We start from the raw sequence: 26,388 nt of genomic DNA, 5'->3' as shown, positions 1-26,388 counted from the left end.
GTTAAACAGCGGCCCTTTTTTCCCTTTTTACTCTTCTTGGAATTTTTGCTGCTTCCCTGCGGTTCTTGTATCTCTGGACATGCTCATGTCTTCCCTCAGGACTAAACTTATCCCATTTATCGTCCGAATATTATTATTATCATGCAAACAGCCAAATCACACCGAGTTTTGCGGGAGCAAACCCTCCTTGCGACTTGCTCAGAACATGGCGTCACCGGAAGTCTAAAAACATACTTATTAATATTATATTAATTCATCCAAAAGCCTACAACGGATCTTTAAGTTAAAGTAGTAAAACCCAGTGTAGAAATACTCACAAGTTAAAGTCCTGCATTCAAAATGTAAGGAAAAGTATGAAAGTTTTAATTTCTGAATTTCACCAAGGCAAAGGCAACAAAGGTTTATGTTTGTCAGAAATAATATATGAAACTGATTTATTTGATGATGATATTTTGTTTTATGAATCTGAATGTGTTTGTCAGCAGTGAGTGTTTACAGAGGAGGAGACTCTTAAACCTCCAGAGAACACAGAGACACTGAGGAACCAGGACTGGACCTGAGCCTGAACCCAAACCCAAGCCCAGGATACAGAGGTTCAGTGAATGTGGTGCTGAAGGTGTGGAGATGGATCAGTGTGTCAGAGGAGACTCTGTAGAAGGACAGAGAGCCAGCAGGACAGTCCACATACACTGCTACTCTACCAGGGGAGGATGAGGAGGAGGAGGAGGAGGAGGACCATGTTCTGCTGTCATTGTGCTTGACAGAGTAACCTTTATCATAGCAGTACAGACTCCAGGACTGATCGTTCCTTCCAAACAAACAGTCTCTACCTTCTCCTTCTCTCTTGATTCCTCTGTAGCTCACTGCTATATGGACTATTCCTCTCCACTCGACCTCCCAGTAACAGCGACCAGAGAGACCAGTTCTACACAGCAGCTGAGGCTCGTCCTGAAACCTGTCTGGATGATCAGGATATGTCTGCTCCTCCTCCACACGTGTCACCTTCCTGTTGTTGTCAGACAGTTTCAGGTGTTTGTTCACTGTGTTTGTGTCGATTGTGAGTTCACAGGAATCTGAGAGAACGAGACAGGAAACAGCAGCAGTTTGTTATTGAAGGGTTTTTTAAACTGTGTTTGTCACATTTGGACTTGCACATCTATATAAATTATTGTTTGTGTACATTACAATGCATGAAATATGATAATTAATAAGGGATATTATTTTGAAGATTGTGTAATTATATGCATATGAAGGTCACTGTTTTTATAGAATGGAGTTTAAAACAACGTTTGCATAGTACATGTGGATGCCAGGGTACTTTTTTATTAGAAGGAAGTGTAGTTCTCTTGTTCGCCTGAGGTGGCGGCGCTGAACATTGACTTTTGAGATGATAGAATCTACCCTTTTTCTAGAGAAGAAGAAGAATAGCGCCGCCCCTGAAGCTGCAGGCGAATGAATGAGTAAAAAGGCACGAAAAGGTGTGAAGTAATAGAACTAACCAATGGAAGGGCCTTATGTAGCTCTGTGAATGTGTGAGATAAACTAACAGGTGAGACTGGAAGGGGCTCTCTTGGAGGACGGAGGCGGCAGCTAACTGGGGGACAGACTGTGAATCTGTGAGCTAGAGAGGGCCTCAAGCGAGAATGCATACGCTGTTTTTGTGATCAAACTTTTATTAAATACTTTTTAATTATACCTCATCGCATTCCGGACTATTACTTCCCATGATCACCCAGGATTTAAAGAATACTTTTCATCATCGAACACAGCTGACGGCTTTATTTGAGATTCCATGAATCAAAGTGAACACTCACATTTCCTCAGACCAGCTTTCAGCCACTGATCTCCAGCAGGTTCAACCCTGGAGGAAGAAGCAGAGTCAGAATGTAACGGTGTGGTTAGGACCCTGAAGCAGAACGACGGACACAGACCTGACATTTAATAAAGATGAGTTTAATGTCTTTAAAGCTCTATTTGAGTGTGAGACTGGGTTTAAATACTGAAGGGAGAAGGTGCAGCGGAGAGACAGGTGAGAGTGATGGAGCTGATGAGGTCAGTGAGCGATTGAGTGTAATAATCAAGCCCCTCCTCCCTCACCACCTACTCCACCACCACACTCCATCCCGTCAGCTCCTCTGATGCCTCCTATCCATCCCTCATAGGACCAAGCACCTACATGGGGTGACAGAGCTTTCTCCATAGCGCCCCCCTCCCTCTGGAACTCTCTCCCCAAACTCATCCAAGGCTGCACTGACCTTCCCACATTCAAAGCACAAATCAAAACCAACCTCTTCAGAACTGCTTTTAAGGTTTAGGAGAGAAAAGGTGGAAGGCGAGTGCGCGGGGAAAAGAGAGAGAGAACAGACGTGAGGGTCGAGACACAGGTGTGAATGAAGAGTTGCTGAGCCGTTGCTGACTGGACGACGTGGCCGACTAAGGACATTGCTGTTATCTTTGTGTTTTCTTTTGTTATCTTTGTCTAATATTTAAATTTGTTTGATGATCTGAAACATTTAAGTGTGACAAACATGCAAAAAGATAAGAAATCAGGAAGGGGGCATGCACTTTTTCACACAACTGTATGATTTAAACAGTAAACTAATTTTTTTTTTAATCGAAAGTCGTTGTCTGCGGTCAGTCTCTTTAACATCTAATATGATCAGTTATTTAATCACTCAATTCTCTCAATGACAGGTAAACCTTCGGGTAGCTACCTTTAAATGAAAGAACCCAACCACCCCATCATTAGATCTACTGTACTAGAGAGTGGTGGGTGCTACATTTATTTTATTTGTTCTATTATTTTATTTGTTTTATTGTATAGCTTTTAGGATATTTTAAAATGTTGTGTAAAGTGACTGACTATTATGAAAAGCGCTCTATAAATTAAATGCATTATTATTATTATTATTGTTACTGTGACAGAATAAGTGAAGAGGTCCGTCTCAGTTGGAACATGGAATCTCAGAACATCAGCTACTGTCTTCACTGTTCAGACTGAACCAGCAGACTCTGCATACCTGAGAGTGTCCAGTCTCCATTGTGGATCCTCCAGTCCAGCAGACAGCAGCTTCACTCCTGAGACTCCTGGATGATTGTAGCTCAGGTCCAGCTCTCTCAGATGGGAGGGGTTGGATCTCAGAGCTGAAGCCAGAGAAGAAGAGCCTTCCTCTGTGACCAGACAGCCTGACAGCCTAGAGACAAACACTATTATACGTCAACAGTACACAACAATTAAATATTAACACCTCATTAAGTAAATATTATAAATGTCTTAGCAAACAGTGTTCTATTTCTGTGGCGTCCTGCCAGAGATAGAACACTGGAGAAGAAGAGCAAACTGGAGCTGCAGACTCTGGTGATGTACATTATATTAAAAAGTTAACTTAATCCCAAGAAAAGATCTATTTGTTATCAAGAGAGATCATACGAAGCAACCAGCTTCACAAGGAACTCTATGTGACACTTCACATAGTCGTAGAGACTGCTGAGGTTAAAAATGAGCTCAGTCTCCACAAAACTCTCGAGAAACATGTCTGTCTCTTTCCACTTTCTCCACCAGCTACAGTCTCTACATGTGTCTGTCTGCTGTTTGCTGTGAGCAGGTCGTGTACCGTGAGTTCATCACAGCTTGTGTGATAAAAACAGCTGCTGCTGCTGATGAGAGCAGTGAGAGTGAATCAGTCGAGCTGAGGGTCTAACAACTACACAATGAGCTGGAAGGTGATGGGTCTCTCTTGTAATCGACACTAACTTGTATATCAAGCAGCATTTAAATGGTTATCAGTGAAACAGAAGATGAATCCTGACCTGAGAATCTCCAGATGACAGTGTGGACTCTCCAGTCCAGCAGACAGCAGCTTCACTCCTGAATCCTGCAGGTCGTTGTTACTCAGGTCCAGCTCTCTCAGACTAGAGGACTGGGAGCTGAGGACTGAGGACAGAGCTTCACAGTTTCTCTCTGAGAGTGTACAGCCACTCAACCTAAAATTGGAGAACATGCACAATATGACATACAGGGATCAGAGAACAAGTATTTTCATTTTTATTTGTGTTGATCTGTTTACAATAGTAATTAATAAAGTCACAGGAAAGTAGAGCAAACAGACAACTGAAAGTACAAAATTAGAGGAAATACAAATAATAAAAATAAAAAAATTTAAAAAAATCGAAAATTATTCAAAACACGTCCACCCACAAAGCCACACACATGGCCTTTATGTTTGTTCACAGAGTTTGAAGTACATAGATTTGGTTAGAGTAAATTAGACAGATGAAGGACAGAACCCGACGACCCTCAATCATTGGGCAACACTGACAGGTATTGGAAATAGGAAATGAAAGGCTGTCACTTTCTCTTGAAATGGTCATTACAGCCTCTAAGTGTATATTACATTTTTTCAAGACTCAGGAAAAACATTTCATCCTAATAAGCCAGGCAAACTGAGATAGTGGACTTGGAGACTTCCAAGCAAGAAGTATTCCGTGACAAGCCAGAAGAGTGGTAAAAGCAATATCATGTGTGAACACATTTATAATCTACATTTGATATAACATACAATAATATGTAGGTAAGCAGTACTGTTATAAATGTAAAGTGGTAAACTGACTGAAGAAAAATGACAATACACCATATGAAAGTTCTTGTTGACCATATATATACACTACCGTTCAAAGGTGTGGGGTCACCCAGACCAATTTTCAGATTCTTCGCAATTTCTGGCATGGAATAGCCTTAACTTCTAAGAACAATAATAGACTGGAGAGTTTCACATGAAAGTTCTCTTTTTCTGGCCATTTTGAGAGTATAATGGAACCCACAAATGTGATGCTCCAGATACTCAACTAGCTCAAAGGAAGGCCAGTTTTATAGCTTCTCTCACCAGCAGAACTGTTTTCAGCTGTGCTAACATAATTGCACAAGGGTTTTCAAGAGTTTTCTAATCATCCATTAGTCTTCTATGCGATGAGCAAACACAATGTACCATTAGAACACTGGAGTGATAGTTGCTGGAAATGGGCCTCTATACACCTATGTAGATATTTCATTAAAAACCAGACGTTTCCACCTAGAATAGTCATTTACCACATTAACAATGTATAGTGTATTTCTGATTAATTAAATGTTATCTTCATTGAAAAAACAGTGCTTTTCTTTGAAAAATAAGGACATTAAGGACAAGTGATGCCAAACTTTTGAACTTTAGTGTATGTTTATTAAACCTGACCTGAGGGTTTCGAGTGTACAGTGTGGACTCTCCAGTCCAGCAGACAGCAGCTTCACTCCTGAATCCTGCAGGTAGTTGTTACTCAGGTCCAGCTCTCTCAGACTAGAGGACTGGGAGCTGAGGACTGAGGACAGAGCTTCACAGCTTCTCTCTGAGAGGTTACAGCCACTCAACCTGAAGGAGAGTTAGTGATGAAGACAGCAAAGATATTTCTTTTTTTTCTTCGACAAGGTAAAATCTACATTCCTGAGTCTATACGTTGAACAATCGAGGATTAGAGTCTCAGGTGCCAAGAGGATTTGTGCCTGTTATTTGGTCTATTACTGGAATCTAACACCAATTAAATGAACAACAAATATATTTTTTTATTTCATATCTGCATTAATATGTGGAGTTGCAATGAAACCGAAGAAACAATTTGCATATTTTTCAATTGTTCAACTAATCAATTCTCAACTATTCTATTCGTGTGATGAAGCGATTACCTGCAGGTCTCTGGTACTTACAGAGCTTTGTTGGAGGCTTTGACCACTGGCAGCAGCCTCAGAAAAGCCTCCTCTGAAGCAGAATATTTCGTCAGGTCAAACACATCCAGATCTTTTCCTGATGTCAGTAAGATGAAGCCCAGAGCTGACCACTGAGCAGGAGACAGTTTATCTGTGGAGAGAAGTCCTGAACTCAGGGCCTGTTGGATCTCCTCCACTAGAGAACCATCATTCAGTTCATTCAGACAGTGGAACAGATTGATGCTTTTCTCTGGAGACACATTCTCACTGATCTTCTCCTTGATGTACTGGACTGTTTCCTGATTGGTCTGTGAGCTACTTCTCTTTTTCAGTAGGCCTTGTAGATGATTCTGATTGGTCTGTGAGCTACTTCCTGTCTGTATCAGCAGACCTCGTAGATGATTCTGATTGGTCTCCAGTGAAAGACCCAGGAGGAATCGGAGGAACAGGTCCAGGTGTCCGTTTGGACTCTTCAAGGCCTCGTCAATAGCAAACCTGTGGACCTCTGTCGTAGATGTTCTGAAACCCATTTGCACATTGTCGACAAAGGTTTGCCCTGACTCCAACATCACATTCTTGTTTCTGTTAACAAGTTCCATTCTTACGTAGAACGCTGCCAGAAACTCCTGAACAGTCAGATGGACAAAGCTAAACATCTTGTCTTCATTCTTCTTCCCATGTTCCTCTTTGAAGATCTCTGTGAACACTCCTGAGCACACTGAGGCTTCACTGACGTCAATGTCACTCTCTTTGAGATCTTCCTCATAGAAGATCAGGTTGCCCTCTTCCAGCTGGTGAAAAGACAGTTTGGCTAATGACTTAATGTACTGGTTGAACTTCTTTTGGTCATACTTCTTCTCTTTTGTCTGATGGATCTGAAACACCAGGAATTCTGCATACATCTCAGTCAGGGTCTTGGGCAGCTCTCCTCCCTCTCTGGTCTTCAACACACCCTTCAGAACTGTAGCAGTGATCCAGCAGAAGACTGGGATGTGGCACATGATGTGGAGGCTTCGTGAGGTCTTGATGTGGGAGATGATCCTGCTGGCCTCCTCATCTCTGAACCTCTTCCTGAAGTACTCCTCCTTCTGTGGGTCAGTGAACCCTCTGACCTCTGTCACCATGTCAACACAGTCAGGATGGATCTGATTGGCTGCTGCAGGTCGTGTGGTTATCCAGAGGCGAGCAGAGGGAAGCAGGTTCCCTCTGATGAGGTTCGTCAGCAGCACATCCACTGAGATCGACTTGGTCACATCAAAGGTAACAGCCGGGCTTTCACTGGTAGAGCAGTCCAGACGAAGGCGGCTCTCATCCAGTCCATCCAAAACAAACAGAAGTTTGAAGTCACTCTTGTCGTAGTTGGTGTTTGGTGATGACTGCAGAGTTGTGAAGATTTCATTAAGAGCTTCTCTCGTGATGCCTATGGTCTCCCTGATACATTTATGAATGAGATCTGCCAAACACAACTTTTCTCTCTTCCATAAATTCAGCTGGCGGAAGGTGAAGGGGAAGATGAGATGCACATCTTGATTGGTTTGTTTTTCAGCCCAGTCCCACACAAACTTGCGCACAAGAAATGTTTTTCCAATTCCTGCGATTCCATTGGTCAGTACTGTTCTTATGGCTCTGTATCCTCCAGACGGGGGTTTGAACATGTCGCTGGGTTTAATTGGTTTATCTTCATCTGCTGGCTTCACCCTCATTACCTCAACCTGCCGGACCTCATGCTGAGTGTTGATGTGTATGTCAGCCCCTGCTGTGATGTACAGCTCTGTGTAGATAGCATCCAGACGTTGCTCATCCTTCTTCTCCAGCCACGCCTCTTGTGCACACATGAACTTATCCTGAAAGTATGATTGAAGCTTTTCTTGGTGAGTTGAGATGGGTACTTCCAGAACCATCACATCTGTATAGAACACAAATATAAAGAAACACATTATCAGGTTGTTTCTTTACAGTTGCAGGAGCAGAACACAAAAGGTATTTACTGAAGGTGTCAGGTGGTGGTTTAAGGGAGGACCCAAACGCCGACAACCATATAAAGAATATTCATTTTTCCAACGAAAAATCAAGGCAAGGCTTCAGCAGACGTGATCAAAAAGGGCACGGGAACACACCGACTAACACACAGTACAATCCGACAAAGGGACAGGTGACAGACAGGGTTTAATACAAGGGGAAGGTGAATGGACATGGCAGGAAACAATCAGGGACCATAGCAGACAATCAACAGACAATCACAGGGGCAGGAAGTGCAGGGACACAGAGGACACATGAAACAAGGACTTCAAACTAAAACAGGAAACAAGAAAACATCCACATCATGACAGAATGACTGTCTTCCACAGATGAATGGAAAACTTGTCTTTGCCTTTTGTCAGGTCTGATTAGAAGAGAAGACATTCATTCAACTGTGGATGGATTAGATGGAGAAATCTGGATGTTATTGCGAGGGAAAGTTAAAGGAAAAGAACCAGTAACAACAGTGGTGGACGGTCAGGGCCTGCTAAACCTTCACTGCTGGCCTAAACAGAATCACAAAATTACAGCTTTTTTATTTTAGAATTATTTTTCCCTATCAGCTTATTTTCTCATTGCACAGCTCCTGTCTTCCTCTGTTGCTCTGCCTTCAGCACTGCAGCTGGTTTGAAGGAGAAGCTTTCATCCAATCAGATTGTCTCCTCCTGTGTCTCTATGTTAGCAAAGCAGTTTAACCCTTTGCAGATTAATGTACACAGAGAGTGGACGCTGTGGTTGATTGTTATGGATTTCAACAAATCAGATCTTTAGTTTCACAAGCTGGGTGCATTCTTTGATGTGCAGTGCCCGCGAAATGCCGTGGACGTGTGATTGGTCGGTGGCCCAGCTTGACCATTAACATGCGCTGTGATTGGTCAGTGTGTCAACAGTGGGAGCTGGAATGGTTTGGGCAGCTGAAGCGAGAGAAGTTGTGACATGTTTAGTGTTTTGCGTGTTTTGGCGCTCGGTGGCTGAAGGAGGAGGAGAAGCGGATTTAATGACAACGCATGTTTGCGGTGATGAAGCCGATGTTGACTGCTGCTGTCGAGCGGATATTTTCTGCCCTAGAACGCGTGGAGGTTTCCGGGGCTCGGCTCTCCTCACCTGTCCATGGCCACCTGTTGCTGGAACTGCAGCACCGTAAACTGTACAACCGTGTCGCTGAACTTTTTGTCAACAAGGAGAGGCAGATGGACTTTGTCTTTAAGTGAACATCATCTGGTGAGATGCCTGCTTTTTATGTTTTTGCATCTGCAGTGGCGTTGTTTTGATGGTGCTGTTTTTTATCATGGATTGTTTTGTCATGTCTGCGTAAATGCGTGTTGCTCGGCGGGGGAGTCCGCTGTCCCCTTTGTCCCCCGATGTGGACTAAACAGCACTGAAGGCCTTGGTCGAAAATGCACGGCTTTAGACCATTTCAACGTCAATACCCTATTAAACCAGAAGCAGCGCAAGGAATACAAATAATATTTGAAGCATTACTAAAATCAGGCGTAGTTAGAGAGTTACTGTTTTCCAATGAACACAGGCATCACTCGCTTAGTCAAACCCTCGCTTACAAAAGTTTGCTTCAAGCTGTCAGGAAGTCATGGAGGCCCTCTAACCTGAAACTTGAGCCTTGAGCCTCAGTAATCAAGGACCAGATCTGAGCTGATGAATCGCATCCATACAACGAAGCTTAGGTCTTCTCTGGAGATCACAACCAACACGTTTACCTGCTCTGTGTCCACCACCATCAAACATTCACCTTTCAACTGTCTACAGTGTCATCTAAACCACTTCAACCAGTACACAGAGTGTATTTATTAAAACATTGACCACACTTTGGTCTCTCAGGGCTTCCATACACACCAGAGAGCAGCTTTACCTTTGCTCTGACAGGTGGATGCTCCTCTGTTCTCTGAAGTCTCTCCAGCATCAGCATCGCCTGTGAGAGAAGTTACAGGATGTTTTATTTCATCAATATGACTTAATACCTATTTCTAATCTTCAAGGTAACCAGTGATTGGTAATTAGTTTTTAATTTTTCAGGTTTCAAACCTGTTTCTGTATCATGTACTGTAGGTTACATCATTTTGTCTGGGATACATGATTAGTTGGTGTAATCGCTGTGGGACATTATCAACACAGCTGTAACCCCACAAAATATTCTACATTTCTAGGTATAATTACTGTTTCATTCAATTATTACACATGGTTCTAAAATAGGGTTAAATGTTGTCATTCAAACTACAAAATAAGTCACAAAGAGCCCTCCTGCCTGATGATTGCGCCTCAATAATCAATATCTCGAGCTGAACAAAGAACCCACATCCAAACAGCAGATAGTCCGCTCTGGGAGATCATAGCCAACACATTCACCTCTTCTGTGTCCACCACCATCAAACATTCACCCGACATGGAGGCCTCTCAACTGTCTACAGTGCTTTTGACCCCTCAGGATCAAAAGCACTTCAACCAGTATAGGTGTGTCCATGAGTGCATCACATGTTGGGACTGAGCTTCCTGCTGTAGCTGCAGAAGTGGAAGTGTTTGCTGCAGGTCTGATGCTGTTGACTCAAACTCGTCATAATGCAGCACAAAATGAAACTTGTACATTTGAAATAGCTTGTTGGCATTTTCTTTGAGAGAACTGAATTTAACCTCTAACCCCAATACATAAACTCTCCACCAATAAGGTGCAGGATGCTACTGCTTTATTCAATCTCCATCAACGCATCAGCCTCATGTGCATGACACCAGTATTTCATCTCATTACGTAACTCAGCCAGCTATTGGAAATCATTCCATAAGTTATCCACATAATCATGAACGAGGAAGTATAAAGACCACAGAAGCCCTGACAGGGTGACGGGTGGATGGTCCAACCAACAGCCATCTTTGACCAGCGCTGTTTGTTACGAGAAGTAAGCGTTGATTTATTTGTCACGTAATCTGTGTACTTTACTGTACTTTGTGTACCTGAAGAAGTATTTCACCACCTTTTCCTTAACCCAACTAATTAGTTCATGACATGTTTCTAAACTAAGTAGTTTAGTTGTCCCAACCTAACTGAGTACTTTCCTGTGAAAACAGAAGTTTATTTTGAAAACACAAGGTATCGTTGTATGAGGATACGTTGATCACAATACTACATTAACATCTCAGTGTCTCAAACCAAGGAGTACATAAAAGATGAGTAAATCAGGTAGCCCCAGCACCCTCTGACCAATAACAATGATACATCACCTGAGCCTTTTCTCATGATTAAGAGATCAGACCTCCATTGTTTTCTTTTGGTGAAGACAATGAGCTTCTGTTCCATTACAAGCATTGTGTTGCACTATTTTCATGAGAATACAAATGACTGACCTTCTGGACTTGAGATGGTGTCCTGTAGTCTCTGCACCAGATCATTCCTGGGTATCTTCTGTAAAACCTTCCTGGTCACCTCCAGAGCTCCATGAAGTTTAAAGGTCTTCACCATCAGATCCACAGTGTCCAGACTCTTTGCTTCCTCCAGAGCTGACACTGTGAGAGCTTGGTAAGGTTTCATGAAGCCAGGCTGCTGCAGATACCATTTGAATCTTTGAAATTCATCTTCTTTTAAATCATCTAGAATTCCCAAAAGGTCCACTGACGTCATGGTGGCTCCCGGCTAAAATCTGGATGTTTTGTCACCTAAAGGAAAAACTGTAATTGTAAATGACGTATCGAAACCACAGAAACAATGGCCATGGAAAGTCAGGTAGGATTCTTTGTATTTGTGGATACACACATTAAAAACATCCATGTGATGCTCAGAGCTAATGATGTACTTTAACCCTATGCCCACGGGGACCTCGATTTCGCGGTGGGACACTCTTTAAGTTTCTCCACGTTTCTAAAATATTCATAGCGTCGCGATAATACATCGCAGAAATATAATTTCATGTCTGGCTGAAAGAGGAGCTTCCTTCTTTCGCTGCCTTGCGCCCTGCAACTTTTTTACACCATCAGACAAGAGTTAGGGCCATCGGCGTGTCATATGACGCTGTGCCAAAAAAGTACTCGTCACACGAAATCCTTCCCTGTGATTTGTTGAATCATATGTCCGTCAACATTTGGTTAAATAAACGAATCAATGAACACTCAAGAAACGCCCAAACAACAAGCATGTACCTACACCATCCGTGTGAAGCAATAACTGGTGGATGTCGGTATTGTTTTTGTTCTTTTCGTTTTGTTTTCTTTCTTTCCTCTCACTCTTGCCTCTCAGGGCCACAGCCAAACAACATCCTCCAGACGGCATGAGGCTTGTCTGGAGGGAAGGAGGCACTGAGGAGGAGCAGGGGGGAAAGGGCAAACATTTCAATAATAATTGTTGATGTATAAAACTCATGTTGAACTGTTTTTCTGGGTCAGACCTCTGAACCATCTGTGGGGACGAGCTCTGCCCATTCAATTGAATTATTCCAAGTTTCTGTTTAATAAATACTTAAAGACAGTTAATGGTTTCACATTGCATTTGTTTTCTCTAAAGGAGATTGATAAGGTTAATTCATTTCCATTAAAGTAGGTACACAGCTCAGCTGCACATGTTCAAACTGTGTGAAGTTAGTACTGACTAGTCATTTATTTTACAGAGAGGATTCACCACCACCAGCCCCTCTAGCACAGCCATCCCCACCAGTCCGGCTCTGTTTTCTATTTCTGAACATGTATATTGTGTAAATATTTTTACATATCTTTTTACATATGTACATAATACATCCATCCATCCATCCATTATCAGCCGCTTATCCGGGGTCGGGTCGCGGTGGCAGCAGGTTCAGCAGGCCGACCCAGGCTTCCCTCTCACCCGCAACACTTTCCAGCTCATTCTGGGGGACCCCGAGGCGTTCCAAGGCCAGCCGGGAGATATAATCCCTCCAGCGTGTCCTCGGTCTTCCCCGGGGTCTCCTACCAGTTGGACGTGCCTGGAAAACCTCTAATGGGAGGCGTCCAGGAGGCATCCTGACTAGATGCCCGAACCACCTCAGCTGACTCCTTTCGACACGAAGGAGCAGCGACTCGACTCCAAGCTCCCTCCTGATGTCCGAGCTCCTTACCCTATCTCTAAGGCTGAGCCCGGCCACCCTGCGGAGGAAGCTCATTTCGGCCGCTTGTATTCGAGATCTCGTTCTTTCGGTCACGATCCAGAGTTCATGACCATAGGTGAGGGTTGGAACATAGACCGACCAGTAAATGGAGAGCTGAGCCGGAAGGCGAAGCTCCCTCTTCACCAGGACGGACCAGTACAGCGCCTGTTTTATTGCTGCAGCCGCACCGATCCGTCTGTCGATCTCCCGCTCCACCTTACCCTCACTCGTGAACAAGACCCCGAGATACTTGAACTCCTTCGCTTGGGGCAGGCAGTTTGTCCCCACCTGGAGGGAGCAATCCACCGGTTTCCGGCAGAGCACCATGGCCTCAGATTTGGAGGCGCTAACTCTCATCCCTGCCGCTTCACACTCGGCTGCAAAACGCCCCAGTGAATGCTGGAGGTCACAGTCCGAGGAGGCAAACAGGACCACATCATCCGCGAACAGCAGAGAGGCGATCCCGAGACTCCCGAACCGGATCCTCTCCGCCCCCTGGCTGCGCCTAGATATCCTGTCCGTGAAGGTCACGAACAGGACCGGTGATAAAGGGCAGCCCTGGCGGAGGCCAACACCCACCGGGAACGTGTCTGACTTATTACCGAGGATACGAACACAGCTCCTACTGCAGGCGTACAAAGACCGGATAGCCCGTGCCAACGGGTCCGGCACCCCATACTCCCGCAGCACCCCCCACAAAAACCCCCGAGGGACCCGGTCGAAAGCCTTCTCCAAGTCCACAAAGCACATGTAGACTGGTTGGGCAAACTCCCAGGACCCCTCCAGTAGTCTTGCAAGGGTAAAGAGCTGGTTCACTGTTCCACGACCGGGACGGAATCCGCACCGCTCGTCTTGAATCCGAGGTTCGACAAGCGGTCGGAGCCTCCTTTCCAGCACCCTGGCATAAGCTTTTCCCGGGAGGCTGAGCAGTGTGATGCCACGATAGTTTGAGCACACTCTCCGGTCCCCTTTTTGAAGATGGGAACCACCACCCCGGTCTGCCAGTCCATGGGCACTGTTCCCGACCCCCATGCGACACTGAAAAGGCGTGTCAACCAAGACAGCCCAACAATGTCCAGCGCTTTCAGCATCTCAGGGCGGATCTCATCCACCCCTGGCGCCTTGCCACCAAGGAGCTTTTTGACTACCTTAGCGACCTCTGCCAGGGATATGGGAGAAACCACCCCAAAGACTTCCGGCGCTGCCCCCTCTCCGGGGGACATGTTAGCCGGGTTTAGGAGTTCCTCAAAGTGCTCTTTCCACCGCCCGACGATGTCCCCAGTCCGGGTCAGCAGTTCCCCCCCCCCTGCTGAGAACAGCCTGGGGTAGGCCCTGCTTTCCCTTCCTGAGCCGTCGGATGGTTTGCCAGAACTTCCTTGAGGCCAACCGAAAGTCCTTCTCCATGGCCTCCCCGAACTCCTCCCATGCTCGAGTTTTAGCATCCGCGACCATCGCAGCTGCAGCCCTTTTGGCCTGCCGGTACCCGTCAGCTGCTTCAGGAGACCCCTGGGCCAGCCAGGCCCGAAAGGCCTCCTTCTTCAGTTTGACGGCTTCCCTCACCCACGGTGTCCACCACCGGGTTCTCGGGTTGCCGCCACGACAAGCACCGATGACCTTCCGGCCACAGCTCCGAGCAGCCGCGTCCACAATAGAGGCTTTGAACATGGTCCACTCGGGTTCCATGTCCCCAGCCTCCCTCGGGATTTGTGAGAAGTTCTTCCGGAGGTGGGAGTTGAAGACCTCCCGGACAGGATCCTCCGCCAGACGTTCCCAGTTCACCCTCACTACACGTTTGGGCTTGCCAGGTCTTTCTAGCCGACTCCCCCGCCATCTGATCCAACTCACCACCAGGTGGTGATCAGTTGACAGCTCTGCTCCTCTCTTCACCCGAGTGTCCAAGACATACGGCCGCAGATCAGATGATACGACTACAAAGTCGATCATTGATCTCCGGCCTAAGGTGTTCTGGTACCAGGTACACTTATGAGCCACCTTATGCTCGAACATGGTGTTTGTTATGGACAAACTGTGGCTAGCACAGAAGTCCAACAACAAAACACCATTCGGGTTCAGATTGGGCAAGCCGTTCCTCCCAATCACGCCCCGCCAGGTTTCTATGTCATTGCCCACGTGAGCGTTGAAGTCTCCCAGGAGAACTATGGAGTCGGCAGGCGGCGCCCTTTCCAGGACCCCTCCCACCGACTCCAAGAAGGCCGGATACTCCGAACTGCTGTTTGGTGCATAAGCACAAACAACAGTCAGAGCTTTACTCCCTGCAACCCGTAGGCGCAGGGAGGCGACCCTCTCGTTCTCCGGGGAAAACTCCAACATAGCGGCGCTCAGCCAGGGGCTTGTGAGTATCCCCACTCCCGCCAGGCGCCTCTCACCCTGGGCAACTCCAGAAAAGGACAAAGTCCAACCCTTCTCCAGGAGCTTGGTTCCAGAGCCCACGCTGTGCGTGGAGGCGAGCCCAACTATATCTAGCTGGTACCGCTCCACCTCCTCCACCAGCTCCGGCTCTTTCCCCGCTAGCGAGGTGACGTTCCACGTCCCTAGAGCTAGTCTATGCTGCCGGCGATCGGCTCGCCCAGGTCTCCTGCCTGGCCCGCCGCCCGGTCTGCATAGCACCCGACCCCGATAATTCTCCCCGCGGGTGGTGGGTCCACGGGGTGACTGCTGCTCCATGTTGTTTCTTCGGGCTGAGCCCGACCGGGCCCCATGATACAATACATATATAATACATATCTTTATTCAAAAAAAAAATGGTTGTGATGGTCATTTTTCATTTGCACACACCCCATGAAGCTTCATCTGCAGTATGAAGTCATGTCTCAGTCCCATTTTATCATTTTGGTGAAAGGTGTGAAAGACCATATTTCTACTAAAAAAACAATAACATTTGTTTTAGTTTTAGACATTTATTTACATGTATCTACCATTTTATTCATATATTTCACTGCTTTTGTGAACCTAAAACCTTTGGTAAACCAATTTCCATCACCTAACCCGAGTTACCACCTATATACCACCTGTAAAGTTATGTCTGAACATGAAATATGAAGAATTTAAAAAAATTGAAATTCAATTTTTCAGCTTTTTTCTTGTCAAGTGGTTCAAATAGCTCCGCAGGTCGGTCCACACACCCCGTCAGTGGTGGTTCTAAGCCTTCTCTGCTGGCCTAAACATAATCACAAAGTTATAGCTATTTTATAATTTAATAAAAAAAAAAGTGGTGGCTGGAGGTTCTGCTGGAGTTGCTGGAGGTGCAGATGGAGTGCTGAACCTGAGAAGGCAGATGGTGCTGGGGAGGCGGCGTGTCGCATGAGACACGCAGCAGGACGCTCGATACAGCAGACTCTGCGCTGTGACGGGTGTCTGTTTAACAGCTGAGAAGAGTCTAAGGCTGTATCAGCTGTTAAACAGCCGGGCTCTTCTGACGGTGATCTTCCTGTCTAAACTCACGCTAGAGCTATATGTGTTTACACAAAACAAACAATAACCGGTAGCTGTGGCGTCATAATGAGGTGACGGCACTGAATGCGCAGGTAGAAAATGCACGGCCCGCCGCGATATTGTAACCCTAGTTCTACAAACACAGGCTGATACTTCTACCAAAGGCAAGGGCGTAGGTCTGCATCGGGTCCATAGGGACTAGTCACGACCAACGTTGGGAAAGACATCATTGTCCCCACCAATACGAAACAGTTAGTTACTACTCATTAATTCAGTAGTTACTACTCGTTAGTTAAGTATTAGTTAAGTATGTTCTGTGACCTATGAAGTGAGGACAATCAATGCTTTAGAAAGCATTTATAAGCAGTGCATTAATCAGTCTACTCACCACTGAGGTGGAGCGTGCCGGTCTCTGGACCAGTGAAAACTTGCTAGCTGGTTGAAACCCGCAGTTGTTAGAGGAACTTATGAGCGTTTTAGTGAAACGTTATAATCACTCAGTCATGTTGAGGAGCTTACGGAATTATTAAAATGTAACGTGTAAGTGAAACCACACGTATCTTCTGAAAGGGTTACAGTACTTTAGTAATTCAAATGAATTAGATCGGAACTGTGGATGAGGAGATAGCACAGTTTTAGTTTTGAAGAAAACACAATTCTCATTTCCAGGGAGATCAGAAAAAAAGAGGATCGGGCTTATACTCAAAATGCATGAAAAATGTCTTCCATTCTTTTGATTGGATACATTTAGCCGGAAAATGTTTAATATTCCTGAAAGTATGAACGTTGTGAATGATAAAAGTAATATAAATAACATCCTGAACATTTTTAGCTTTGAATTACATTTCTACATTGAGAAATGAGGAAGCAGTTGAAAGAGAAGAAAACAGCTCAATAATAAAAGTAAAGAGCTTTTGCAGTAAAAGAAGCAGAGAAAGCGTCCAGAGACACAGAAGTGTTCAACACTCACAGAAACAGGAGCTTCTCTTCTTGTTGACGCTGCAGACGGAGAGAGTTGAATCTCTTCCTGCTGAACAGGAACTAAACTACAGGAAGTCAGCTGACAGGTTTCTACTAGGCTACGGAGGCCCAGAGGACTCAAACCTGCACACCAAGATGGAGGAAACAGGCTCGTTCAAAGAGCTGCTTCTCTCCTGGAATGCAGAGAGAGCAGCAGCAGCAGGAGGAGGATCATCTTCATCATCTTCATCATCTTCATCATCATCATCAGCAGCAGGAGGCGTTTACGAAAAACTGTGGTCAAGTCGGACAGTTTTCAGCTGCCTTCAAAGTAAACACAGGAAGTCACAGAACAAACAACTTCCTGTTAGTTCTGATCTGTAGACTACTTGTAGTTTACAGATCACATTTGGATTCATTCATGTTTCTAAATATATATTTATAGAAATGTGTGTGTAGCTGCATCCTTTGTTCTTTCTATGTCTGCCTGTGAAATACATTACTACTGGTTTAGATATGTGTTATATAAATAATATTTATCAGGCACGTGCACAGACATTTTGGGGGTCAGGTGCTCAAACCAAAAAAAAGGGCACCCATCGCCAAAATTATTTATGGAATTAAAAATAATAATAATGAAATAAATAAAAAACACAGTACGAAATGTTAACTATTTGTTAACAAACTAACTCAAATAAATGCCCCGTCAGATATCAAAACACATTTGGAGGAAATTGATGACAGAGAGAGTCATTTTTATTCTTAAATACTGATGAATGAAGAAAACATTGGGCTCCAGCAGAAGGGGCTCTTTTCTCATCCAGGGCAAAAGGGCAGGTGCTGAGCACCACTAGGGGGCGATCTGTGACGAGCCTGATCTTTATTATTATCAACCACAAGATATGTTTTTAGATTAAACATGAGACTAATAGTCAACAATCCAGCGTTAAGTATTACAACTACACATAATGTAGGGTTGTCACGATACCAAACTTATGACTTCGATACAATACCTGCTATAAATATCACGATACCGATACTTTCAATACGATACGATACTGGTATATTTATCTATAATAGTAATAAATAAAACGTCTGTATGGTTCCCTTTTTACCAGCTTGTTCCTGCCCAGCTTTTTGAACTCTTAACAAATGGCATTAATATTAGTATTACCTCCAGCAAGATATTAATGAACACTACATGGTGCCCTCATCGCATTGATTAGACACGGCTGTGTAGCCTGTTGTCCATATCTGACCAGATGACTACAGTTATTTCCATAAGTATGAGACGTTGTAGAGTTGCATCATTTTACAGACGTGTTTTTGAGATGAAACAAAACTAAAGCTATGGGTACATTAAAGATGGACACATAATTAAAGGGTCATTTCTCCCCTTTATTGAAAATCAATGAAAAACATGCTCCTTTCACCAATACAATGCAATTACACTATGGAACAATGAGACAGCAGAACTGTGAATATTCACACTTGTTGATGCACTTATTACAACTATTTACTATTTAGTGAGTTTTATATTTTCACATCATATTTCATCTCAATCCATGGAAGTTATTTTTCCTCAACTAAAATGAATTAGCTCAAGATCCACCCTCATGTCTCCAGTTTGCATCAGTTGTGTTCATCTGGACACTTTAGTGCATCCTGACCTCATGATCATGATGCTGTCATCAAACTAGGCTGAGGCTGCTCCGTTAGGCTGGATGTGGTGAGCTGGGGTTTCATGTTTACAATCACATCACCTGTTGTTCGTTGAACTCTTTAAAGTGTGGGCTGTCTCTACCTGAAATGTGCTTTGCCGTGTTCAACGTGTTACTCCCTCAGTCTGTGTGGCTTTACAACTTGTTTTGCAGACGGGTCTCTGTGTTAGACTCCAGGACATGTCTTTCACAAACTAGTTATTACTAGGCCGTAAGGTGAACCCTGTTATGGTTTCATCCCGCTCCACAGGCTTGCATCTACACAATCTTTAGCTCATAAAAAAGAACGAGTCGTGCTAAGCTACCAAAAAAAAGTTTGTCGCTGAATTTCCAGTCGATTCTCGATGCGTCTATGTTTTATGCAGAACAATTTTTCTTCAGAGCGTAATAGGATCTTGTGGTGGTGGCACGGTTCGACACGTGATCGTTCTACACCAATGAGGTAGCTGCTTTTTGTCAACAGAATGGCAAGATGGCCGCTCCCATGGTTAGATACAACGTTAAGGGAAGTTGGTCAGAGTTGATGGGACGATGGATGGAGCCAAATACAGGGCAATCTTGGAAGAAAACCTGTTGGAGTCTGCAAAAGACTTGAGACTGGGGCGGAGGTTGGAGAATGGAATGGTTTAAAACAAACATATTCATGTGTTAGAACGGCCCAGTCAAAGTCCAGACCTAAATCCCATCAAGAATCTGTGGCAAGATCTGAAAAACGCCGTTCACAAACGCTCTCCATCTAATGCAAAGCTGGTAGAGACAAACCCCAAAAGACTGGCAGCTGTAACTGCAGCAAAAGGCGGTTCCACAAAGTGTTGACTCAGGGGGGCTGAATAATTTCACTTCACTTTTCAGTTTTTTATTTGTGAAAAACATTTAAAAACATGCATAATTTTCTTTGTACTTCACAATTGTGTGACGCTTTGTGTTGGTCTTTCACAAATTCCAATAAAATATATTTATGGCGTGTAATGTGACAAAATGTGGAAACGTTCAAGGAGTATGAATACTTTTGCAAGCCACTGCATATAATGTGTGTGTGTGTATATATAGATACACACACACACACACTCCTATATGTACATAGCTCAAATGTGAGTAAAGTTTCTTCTATGCGTACGCAAACGTGGCCAATAAAGCTGATTCTGATATATTAAGTTATTATTTTGACATAGTTCCTCAATATAATAATTTCTAAGATGTCACTATATCTATATTCAGCTGTTTTGAATGAGCGTCTCAGGGCTATGTGTGTGTGTGTGTGTGTGTGTGGGGCCTGGAAACAAACTGCATGAGTGTGAGGTTGCCCCACTTCAGCCTGAAAACACCGGTTTGAACGTGATTTAACAACTTTCAATGAAGTTTAACGGAACATTTAAAAAGAAAGCACTACGTGAGCTTCACTGGACCCGTTTCCTTTTTCTTGATGTGCGACGTTTACTTTCCCAAAACTGGGTGAAAATAGTTAAAAGCGATGATAAAAACAGAAAATGTGAGAAAAAGGTGAACAAAAACTCAACAAATGGTCTTGGTGGTGTTGCTTCTGGTTTACTGGAGAAACTGTGATGAGTTATCAGTGTTTATTATTGAAAGAAACTGTTCTATTGTTCAGATGAACTCAACTCAAACAACAGTTTTAAAGTATTCTTTTTTCATTTAATTTAACATATGTGCCGATCAAAGAATTTAAAGAACCAAATACTCTAAGCTGGGTAACGTCTGCAGAAACACATTCACGAAAACATGAAAGAAGTCGAGCCGTCATTACATAATGAAAAAATACACATTTATGACGATGCATTCTGCAGAGCAGAAACATTTTAAATCACATATTGCACACATTTTGAAAAGGAAAACTCAAATACATTTCCACGGTGACCAGAGAGTCTCTCAGACGACGCCCAGACAGAGACGACCCCGCCGGCCTCACGGTCCCGGGTCCGAGTCCGAGTCGCTGTAGTCGGCCACCAGGGACGAGAGCGCCCCTAAACCTTCACCCCGTTCCCTCCCAAGATCCTTTGCTAGTCCTTCGTCGGCTTCCTCCGTGGTTTTACCGCCGGCGTCCGTCTCCGCCTTAGAGTTCTCCCCGCGGGGTTGGGTTCGGACCGCCGGTCCTCCCGGGCGCTTGCAGATCAGCGGACTGGGCGAGGAGGCCAGAGCTTTGGCCACCGCCGCCTCCTTCCCCTGCAGGCTGAGCTTGTGGAGCAGGCTGCCGGCGGCGCCGCCCGGCGAGGAGGACGAGGAGGAGGAAGAGGAGAACCACGAGCGAGAGGAGATCTGCTTCCGCTTGATGTGCTTCCGGTCCTCGTAGGCTAATGTGGAGAGAAACAGAGGGGAGGAAAAGAACGTTTCACATTTAAGATAAATAATAATAACAATAATAATAATAATAATAATAATAATAATAACACGAGGAGCAAACTACAAGACGCATAACAAGGAGCAGTTCCAATAGAAGTGAGCCAACGAGCAGGAAGGTATTGCTGAGGGTCAGTCAAGGTCACATGATGGGGTTTAGGGCCGTCGGCTGTTTGCCATGAAGGAGAAGAAGAAAGAGGAGAAGAAGGAGGGGAAGGAGAAGGGGAAGGAGAAGGGGAAGGAGAAGGGGAAGGAGAAGGGGAGGGGAACGAGTAGTAAAAGAAAAAGGAGAAGAGAAGGAGGAGAAGTAGAAAACAAAGAAGGAGAAGAAGGAGTAGAATGAGGAGGAGAAGAAGTAGTGAAAGAAGAAAGAGGGGAAGGAGAAGAAGTAGTAAAAGAAGAAAGAGGGGAAGGAGAAGAAGGAGTAGAATGAGGAGGAGAAGAAGGAGTAACAAAAGAATGAGGGGTAAGAGAAGGAGAATTCAAATGCGCAGTAAAAGAAGGAGAAGAAGTAGAAAATGAAGAAGGAGAAGGGGAGGGGAACGAGTAGTAAAAGGAGGAAAAAATAAGGAAAAGAAGTATTGAAAGAAGAAGGAAGGGAAGGAGGAGAAGAAGAACGATGGGAAGGAGAAGAAGTAGTAAAAGAAGGAGGAGAATTAAAATATGCAGTAAAAGAAGGAAGAGGAGAAGAAGTAGTACAAGAATAAGGAGAAGAAGTAAAATGAGGAGTAGAAGGAGTAGTGAAAGAAAAAGGAGGGGAAGGAGAAGAAGGAGTAGAATGAGGAGAAGGAGTAGTAAACGAAGAAAGAGGGGAAGGAGAAGAAGTAGAAAACGAAGAAGGGGAAGGAGAAGAAAGAGTAGAATGAGGAGAAGTAGTAAAAGAAGGAGAAGAAGAAGTGAACTGCTGCAATCCTAAGTGCAAACGACAGCGTTTATTTCAAGGAAACGATTCCTCCGGGAATCAGAGTAACTCCATAACTCCACTACAAGAGCTAATCAATACTGTCCGCTCATTGGCTCCTGGACACAACGAGGCCGCCTGAGCAGGACCGCTGGTTGGACTCACAGTCGGGCGCCTGGTAGGTGAGCAGCGCCGCCAGCTTCTGGTCCTCCTCCTGCTCGGGCAGCAGCGGGATGGAGAGGTTGGTCCTCATCCTCACCGCGTCGTCCTTCTCCTCCTGCTCCGCCAGCACCTTCTTCTCCGTCTGGCAGCGCAGAGCAGAGAGACGGCGGGGAAAACATGGCCGCCGATTACTTTTTACAGGAGCAGGTGCGTCTCCGTGGACGGGTTCTCTTCATGCTGCACTCACAGGTGAACCAGGCAGGGTTCCTGCACATTCTGACCAATGATCCAGGACTTTTAGATGACTTTCAACCACAATTATATGACTTTTGACCAAATTTATATGACTTTTGAATTTGGTGAAAAGCAAAATTAACGCAGGGTTCATACACATTCTGACCAGTGGATTTCCACGACTTTAAACCAAATGTCCATTACAAACATTTAGTGAAATCTGGGTGTAAACAGTAAAAAGTGAGTAAATGTATTATTTAAACTAACAATGAGAACACAAAGCATACAGTAAACCTTAAATGACTCAAATGAATGAGGCAATAGTTTGATTAAAAGAATAAACATGTATATAGATGCCTGTATGTATGCCTGCTCATATTTTGAGTCTTTCTTATAAAAGCATATTAATTATTTCAAACTCAGCATAAATGAACGTCATGAACACATGAATATAACACATTTACATGACTTTTACTAAACTTTTGGGGTTTTATTCTTTTCTATGACTTTTCCAGACCTGGAAATAACCATTTGAAAACTCCATGGCTCTTCCAGGTTTTCCATGGCCGTATGAACCCTGCAGAGTGACCCATTCACTAAATGTTCTCTCTAAATGAATCATGCTTCCAATATGAATCAGCATCAATGCTGACCAAAATAACCCTAGTTATGATTTTTTTGCCATAATCAAGCAGCAGTTTTGATATACAGTGGATTACTTAGAGCAATACACATCAGAAGTTTGCACTTTAAAATTACATCAACGTAAACATTCAGCACAAAAACATGGCAGCAACAGCCGGTGAGCGCCACCTTGTGGCGTCTACACGGCAGTTACAGACACAAGCGGTCTCTTTCCCTACCCTGAACCTCCTGCGGAGGGAGCTGTTGAGCAGGAAGTCGTCCTTCTTGCAGGACTGGTGGTCTTGGATCTCCGACAGCGAGGGCAGAGCCTTCTTCAGCTTCTCCTTGTCTTTCCCGCTGTGGTCCAGTTTGAACATGGGGTCCGTCTCCAGTTTCTCCTTCTCGGCTCGCTCTGAGAGGCGGAGCAGAGGGTCGATATTTATTATTTAAATGGGATGAAAGCGTGCAAAAGAAAAAAGCAGACGCAGACTGTGTGCTGAGGATATTTATTTTATATCACCTCTTAAATGAAAGCATAAAAAAAAAAGCCAACTCTTTGTGTCGTCGCCATGCCGCTGGTTTACGAGCCTGGCTTCCACCCACAGGTGAGCGTCCTTTACCTGTGGTGAGCGTCCTTTACCTGTGGTGAGCATCCTTTACCTGTGGTGAGCATCCTTTACCTGTGGTGAGCATCCTTTACCTGTGGTGAGCATCCTTTACCTGTGGTGAGCATCCTTTACCTGTGGTGAGCATCCTTTACCTGTGGTGAGGATCCTTTACCTGTGGTGAGGATCCTTTACCTGTGGTGAGGATCTGCTCGTTGTCGGCCATGTCCCAGCGCTCCTCCTTCCTGTTCGCCCCGCAGACGATCAAATAGTCGCAGGTCGCCGGGTCCGTCTGCATCTCGATGTAGTTGATGCACAGATGGCACTTCATCTTAAACCTGGAAGAGGAGGCGGGAAAAGAGTGTTCCTTTAACTTTGAGTCACGACGTCAAAGAGGGTCATATACATATATATATATATATATATATATATATATATATATATATATATATATATATATATATATATATAAATATAATATACTTGACGACACAGCTTCAGAGAGCAGCGCTCACCTGTAGATGGGCGTGGTGTAGTAGGTCCCCACTTTCTTCTTCTCTGCGTTGTACCGGACCCCTACAAGCAGAACATCGTGTCACGGAGAGGAAAAGCCACCGGACCCGACTACGTGGGTCTCCATTTTCTTTTCTTCACAACTTACCCATGCCGATGTGATTTTTGCAGCCATCACACCAGATGTTGTAGGGCATCTCAAACCTTTAGTGGGAAAAAACACACTCAAGTTAAGAAACAATGAGAAGACATCGTTTTTTTTACCCAGGGATCGCATTTTTAAGTTTTGTTTTAAATAAAATCATGGCAAATAAATGTAATTTGTACAGTCCTCCATGTTTAATAGGGACATGAGCCATGTACACTCATATCAGGGTTCATACACATCTTGATCAATGATTTTCCATGACTTTAAACCAAATGTCCATGACAAACATTTAGTGAAATCTGGGTGTAAACAGTAAAAAGTGAGTAAATGTAGTATTTAAACTAACAATGAGAATACAAAGCATACAGTAAACCTTAAATGACTCAAATGAATGAGACAATAGTTTGATTAAAAGAATAAACATTTATATAGATGCCTGTATGTATGCCTGCTCATATTTTGAGTCTTTCTTTTAAAAGCATATTCATTATTTCAAACTCAGCGTAAATGAACGACATGAACACATGAATATAACACATTTACATGACTTTTACTAAACTTTTGGGATTTCATTTCTTTTTCAAGGACTTTTCCAGGCCTGGAAATAACCATTTTAAAACTCCATGACTTTTCCAGGTTTTCCATGACCGTAAGAACCCTGAATGTAATGTTTACAGTCCTCCATGTTTAATAGGGACATGAGCCATGCACACTCATATTCATCGGTTTATTCCATCATATTTGTTGTCGTAGAAATTCATAACAAACGCGATTTGTGCGTCTTTTGCGAAAAAAGACACACAACGGTTATTTACTGTTTCAAATCCCGAGCAAACGTCAGTAAATCTTTTCTGACATTTGTTTCCCGTGTTCACCGACCTGATGATGAGGATGCCCTGGGACAGCTTCCTGGCCCGCTCCCGCAGAGCGTGGGTTTTGTGGTAGCCATTGAGGGATCCATGCTGAAGGCAAAGCATGTCAAAGTTACACTAAAAATACTAACACACACACACACACACTCACACACACACACACAGTCAGCATGTGATCATACACACCTTGACTGGATCAAAATCTGGAGGGTAGTATTTGTTTGTTCCTTTTCTTTCACCCTGTCAAGAAAAAAGTGCAGGATACTTTGTTAGTATATATATTTTTTAAGTATTCAAACATAATTTACTATAATCTTGACATACGTGCATTAAATATATAAAAACAACACGACTTACCATGGTGGCGACTGGATCTCCACAGTAAAGGATTCACTCTTTTGCCCCAGAATAAAGGAGAAGTGACGTCATTCTACCGACATTATAATGTCACAATGATAAGTTAACATCATACATGCAAACAATCAGTTTTAACCAGTTTAGTGAGTCAACCAAGCTGAAGTTAGGGTTAGGAAGAGGGGCAATGCAAGGAAAGAGAACAGATTGCTTGTTTTGTCTTCAACGTTTACATGAATTTAAAACATATATTAATATATTTAGAATATGTCACAACGTGCTAAATGTAGCATTAAGATATACGTTCAGCCTTAGAAGAGTTAAACCCGCTATATTCATTTAAAATGCTACTTTTCTTGCATTGAGTCTGGTGTGACGTTTCTTTACAGCAGAGGAACCCATCGATGCTAAAGGCGAGCTAACGTTAGCATAACAGCTCTTCTTCGTGTGATTATGAACAACTAGGAGCTAAATGACAACTTCAAACGAAACTATTATTATTGTAATTTATTAAATGCGCCGCTGCCACGTTCATTATTTTGTGCAAACGTAAAATAAGACTTACAAAAAGATCTCGTAGCTGCTCAAACAACCAAGGACCGAACACCAGAGGGACCGCTGGGGAACGGAAACG

General features: G+C 44.0%; 2 protein-coding genes across 2 annotated transcripts; both read right to left on the bottom strand.

The window, feature by feature from the left end:
• Positions 1–449: 449 nt before the first annotated feature.
• On the bottom strand, positions 450–11,378 carry LOC306738068 (NLR family CARD domain-containing protein 3-like; the record flags this gene model as incomplete). The annotated part of the gene is made up of 7 exons (XM_079219896.1): positions 450–1,073; positions 1,815–1,861; positions 3,021–3,194; positions 3,811–3,984; positions 5,229–5,402; positions 5,735–7,640; positions 11,105–11,378. 7 exons carry the CDS (start codon positions 11,376–11,378, stop codon positions 511–513), a joined length of 3,312 nt encoding a protein of 1,103 aa, XP_079076022.1. The 3' UTR covers positions 450–510.
• Positions 11,379–20,509: 9,131 nt separating this feature from the next.
• On the bottom strand, positions 20,510–26,365 carry yju2b (YJU2 splicing factor homolog B). Its single transcript, XM_079220077.1, has 10 exons — positions 26,320–26,365; positions 25,758–25,795; positions 25,587–25,640; positions 25,408–25,490; positions 24,529–24,584; positions 24,383–24,443; positions 24,063–24,205; positions 23,502–23,674; positions 22,408–22,546; positions 20,510–21,295 (listed from the first exon to the last, which is right to left on the bottom strand). The coding sequence occupies exons 2-10, from the start codon at positions 25,758–25,760 to the stop codon at positions 20,910–20,912; spliced, it is 1,098 nt and encodes a 365-aa protein (XP_079076203.1). The 5' UTR covers positions 25,761–25,795; positions 26,320–26,365; the 3' UTR covers positions 20,510–20,909.
• Positions 26,366–26,388: the final 23 nt, after the last annotated feature.

The sequence above is a fragment of the Taurulus bubalis genome (genome assembly GCF_910589615.1).
Source record: "Taurulus bubalis genome assembly, chromosome: 6".
Classification (NCBI taxonomy): Eukaryota; Metazoa; Chordata; class Actinopteri; order Perciformes; family Cottidae; genus Taurulus; species Taurulus bubalis.
Note: the sequence above shows the minus strand (reverse complement) of the source record. Positions and strands in the feature narration are given on the sequence as shown.

Coding starts and splice junctions, on each gene's coding strand:
- yju2b (XM_079220077.1), bottom strand. Junction 25,491..25,586: donor CAGATTTTGATCCAGTCAAG/GTGTGTATGATC, acceptor CTTTGCCTTCAG/CATGGATCCCTCAATGGCTA. Junction 21,296..22,407: donor CACCTACCAGGCGCCCGACT/GTGAGTCCAACC, acceptor TCTCCACATTAG/CCTACGAGGACCGGAAGCAC.